General features: G+C 47.5%; 1 protein-coding gene across 1 annotated transcript in view; it reads right to left on the bottom strand.

The window, feature by feature from the left end:
• LOC116069536 (zinc finger protein 709-like) overlaps nt 1–725 on the bottom strand; it is a 10,571-nt gene extending 9,846 nt beyond the window's left edge. Inside the window, exon 1 of the mRNA XM_031340268.1 lies at nt 409–725. Within this exon, the coding sequence (XP_031196128.1) occupies nt 409–411 (3 nt within the window). The 5' untranslated portion in view covers nt 412–725. The remainder of the gene's footprint in view (nt 1–408) is intronic.
• Nucleotides 726–4,493: the final 3,768 nt, after the last annotated feature.

Raw genomic sequence — 4,493 nt, 5'->3', positions numbered from 1 at the left:
CCCCCCCCCCGCAGATGCTAGCACATCTTATACTTGGGGCTTCCCCTCTATTGCAATTCTCTTTTGAAATAGAAGTCACATCCTACCTTGCCCTCCATTCTACTTCAAATCAATGCCCACATAATTTCTAGGACAAAACGTGTTACTTCTCCCGACCCAGCTACATGTGCACTGGGATTGGGTTGAGGAAAGCAAATTCATCGATTTTTGACGTTGTTTCTAAAGACCATCAGAGGGTCTCAGGAACCTGAGTACTGGTGGATCCCTGGCCCCAGAGCTTGGGGGACCCTCGGCTCTCTGCTGCAGAGGCGAAGGTGAGGATGACGCCGGGGGTCTCTCCACCCTGGGAGCAGAGGGGCCGAGGGCTCCCCCAGGCCTGCCCACCCGCCACGCTCAGCCGGGGCTCACCATGTCTGCGCCCGAGGCCTCCGGCGGCCCTCACCGAGGCTGCTGGGCTCGCCCGTCTCCCGGCCACCGAGGATCAGTCACCCCGGGGTCGCTCAGCTGACCTGACAGCACCGCGCCGGAAGGGAGCGGGAGGCAGAGGCACTTCCGCTTTGCCCGCAGGAGCTCCTGAAGGGACCGCGCACGCAAGCGGCGCGGCGGACACTACGTCTGCGCCCGCGCATCCTTGCGGCCCTCAGAACTGTTCCTGCTAAAGTGTCACACGGCTGGGGAGGTCCTCTTGTGCCAGTACAGATCTGCGGTGTGTGACGGCACCAGGAAAAAAGATGGCAGGGGAGGGACTTCCGCCCCGCCCGCCGGTACCCAGGCTCCGACTGCTCTCGGTCCACCCAAGGCTTTCACCGAGGCTCCTGGGGTTGGCGAGCCCACAGCTCCGGAGGCTGAGCGACCCTTACTACCTCAGCTGCCTCAACAATGCAAATCCTGCGACAATCCTGGCTCGCGGAAAAAGGATGGTGGATGAGGAACTTTCGCTCTGCTCTCCGACTGGCCTCATTGGGCAGCTCTTACAGCTTTCTGCCGGTTGATGAGTGTTCAGATACTGAGGAACAGAATAAGTGATTCTCTTCCTACCCGACTGAGGAGAACCCATACGATATATTCCAACCACAACCCTTTCTAGCTAGGTTTCTTTACTTGTTGAAGACCAGCCGGTTTGGTAGATAAATACCATTAAAGCAGAAATTTCCTGGCTTTCCTGAGAGAGAATCTTTTTCTACCTGTACTCTGTTAGACCTTTCTGATTGCCGATTTCTGGAAGATGACTTAGTGTCTCACAGAGACAGCCCTTTTACCTCAAAGAACAGATGTATTTTCCGGAGAAACAGAAAGTGTTTACCACCTGCTCAAGGGATTCTTTCAGAGACCTCCATTCACACACACACACACACACACACACTGCTACAGAAAAATTTTAGGCTGAATCAGTACGAAGCAAGACTTAAGTTTAAAAAGATTTGTAATATAGATTAAACAGTAGCATTACAAAAGGTGAAATGGGCCTGGAGAGATGGCTCAGTGATTAAGAGCACTGGCTGATCTTCCAGAGGACCTGGGTTCATTTCTCAGCTCACACAGAATGTATCAAGTCCAGTTCCAGGGGCTCTTAACACCTAGCTTCTGGTCTCTGCAAGAGCAGGCAGGTATGTGGTACACAGATATACATGCAGGCAAAACACTCGTAAGTATAATATAAAAAATGTGGCTTCCTAGATAAGGGCTATCTAGACTCACAGAACTTATGGAATGTTTCTATATATTAAGGGAATTTATTGTAATGACTTACAGTCTGTAGTCCAACTAACAATGGGCAACAATGGTCAGCTGTGAATGGGAAGTCCAAGAATCTAGTAGTTGCTCAGTCCCATGAGGCTAGTTGTTTCAGCTGGTCTTCTGTAGAAGTAGGTTCCCACAGATGTGCTGGCATCAGTAAGTGTAAGCAGGTGAAGGAGAATGAGTTTTCCTTCTTTCAATGTCCTTTTGTAGGACTCCAGTGGAAGGTGTGGCCCAGATTAAACATGTACTGCCATGCCTGGATTTGGAATTTGCTTTGTCTCAGGATAGCCTTGAACTTGGAGATCTGCTTGCCTCAGTTTTCTGGGACTAAAGGTATATATTACCTTGCCTGGGCCTAAGCTTTTCACGGCCACTATGGCTCAAGATCTCCATGTCAAGACCTGGGTCAGAAGCTTGAGTCTTCAGCCTCAAGATCTGGATCATAGGTGTGCCCTCTGTTTCTGGATTGTAGTTTCCCTTACCCCCTGGGTTCTCAGTCTATTTTATACTTCCATTCATTTACCTGCAAATTTTATGATTTCCTTTTCTTTACAGCTGAACAGAATTTCCATTGTGTGTATATTGTTAGAACCAGGTTTCAGGAACCCCAGAAGAACTCTAAGATTTGCCAGTCGAATGTAATATAACAAAGAGAGGCTTTATTTACGAGGAAGACCTGGGCCACAAGCTGTCCTCACTCACTTCGCAGGTTAGGAATGTGATGCTCCTGTTTTTATACTCACACATACATAAGCAGGGATCCTCAGACTTTGGGGTTCCGGGACAGGGGAGGTGACAAGGGAGAGAAGCATCCTTCAAACCTGATATCGTTTGTTCAGACAGTGGGGCGGAATCACGCAGCTGGGAGGGGACTCTTCTGACCCGGGAAGTAACTTTATGGTGCTATCAGGAACTACTGTGTCTTTACAAACCTGTCACAGCTGTCTGGGAACACTTAGCTGCCCTTCTCTCATGGCCCAAGAGTGGGCCACTTTGTCATTTCCAGGCTGTTTGGTTCTTGTTTCCCTCAAGGACAGGAGCCATCTGCACTGAAGAAGTGTTAGTTGTCTATCAAGGAGAGTGCCAGCCTCGGTGACACAGACTGGGATTTGCTGCTGTTTGTCTGTTCCCAAAGCTGGCATCTGCTGCTCCCAGTGGGTGAGGGTGGGGTGGGGGCTCCTTAGGGGCAAGGGAGTGCCACCATGAAAAAGGGAATTGCAGTATTTCTGTGCCAGGTTGGGCCCTCTGTTTGCCCTCTCCAAAAGGCCAGGGGCATCTATGCTGGGAAAAGGGGGAACGGGAGGAGAGCAATGCACAAGCAGTGGGAAGGTGCAGAGGCAGGTTTCCTGCATCTCTTCAATATACCACATTATCTACTCATAAGCTGATAGACATTTGCTTCTATTATGAACAGAGCAGCAATGACCATGACTGAGCAAATATCTCTGGAGCAGGATGTAGTCTCTTCTGGGCATATGCCAAGGAGTGGTATAGCTGGAGCATTTTTCTTCACAAGATTTTGATCTCTAGTATACTATAATACAAATGTATTAAATGAGATTATCTTAACAGTAATTCTTCCCAAGTTGTCAGTTTTCTGACCATGTTCTTATTTCCATGTGAATTTCATAGCTATTTCATGATCTGCACAATTTAAGGAAGATTATTCCTTCTTATACTTTGCTTCCTTAGCAGGGCTTATAAACTCTGATAACCTGAGGGTTCCCTTCAAAAGAGCTTCCAGATTGATAGCCTTGCTGAGTCACCCACTACTGTGAAATAGTTTCCGTCTTACCTGTTTATCAAGCTCCCCTCTACAGCTATGTTTTGATTATTTAACTAACACATATTAATCCATTATAAGTCTACTGTAATTCTCTTTCAGGGGGTAAATTGTTACAACCTTAGCTTAAAAAAATAATTTTACAGAGAATGGAATATCCAGACATGCTGGTTCATATCTTTAATCCAGCATTCAAGAGACAGCCATACAGATTACTGAATTCAAGGTCAGTTTATAGAGCAAGTTCCAGGACAGCCAAGCTTAGGTCATGAGGGATGTAATAGAACAGCTGGTCTTGGCAGCTTCAACCACTTGGTTCTGGCTTTAGAGTCAAGAATAAAGGAATTACTTGGACAATTGATGCTGGTTAGCTGGAGCTAAGAAATTAGTGGTGATTAAGAAAAGATCAATGCCACTGAGGTAAAATCTTCTGGAAAGTGTTTTCTGAGAGCACAATGAAGCTGTGTTCCAGAAAAAGCCAAGGTTGTACGTCAGGTTTCAGCTGGACTTGGTAATGTGTAAGAATTACTTAGGTGGTACTAGTTTTGAAGGCATGAAGGGATCATGGAGGACAGCTGAGAGAGGCCATGGAAGGTGCAGCCTCAGTTGCAGTTGGCCCAGGACTGAAAGTGTCATGCAAAGAAGTTGAGTCTTGGCACTATGAAGAGAGCTCATGAGAGGCTATTTGTGAAGCCTAGTTGCAGTGGAAGACTCCAGCATATTGGAGATGCTAGTACCATGGGATGATCCCCAAGAACAGCAGCAACAATTGAGTGGAGTGAATTTGAGCCTAGAATGCTCAAAGAAGAGCTAAGGTCATGTGTGGGTCCCAGACACTGGAACGAGAAGCTGTGAAGTTGAAGTTGACTTGAAGATCCCTAGAAGTTAACAATGCTGGTGCTATGGCATTCATGCCGAGGAAAGCTTCTAACAGGGAGTGGAACCAGCCCAAGAGAATGAGCAGTCAACA

This window comes from Mastomys coucha, unplaced genomic scaffold, assembly GCF_008632895.1.
Source record: "Mastomys coucha isolate ucsf_1 unplaced genomic scaffold, UCSF_Mcou_1 pScaffold22, whole genome shotgun sequence".
NCBI classification, from domain to species: domain Eukaryota; kingdom Metazoa; phylum Chordata; class Mammalia; order Rodentia; family Muridae; genus Mastomys; species Mastomys coucha.
The sequence above is the reverse complement of the archived record's forward strand: the minus strand, read 5'-3'. Positions and strand labels throughout refer to the sequence as shown.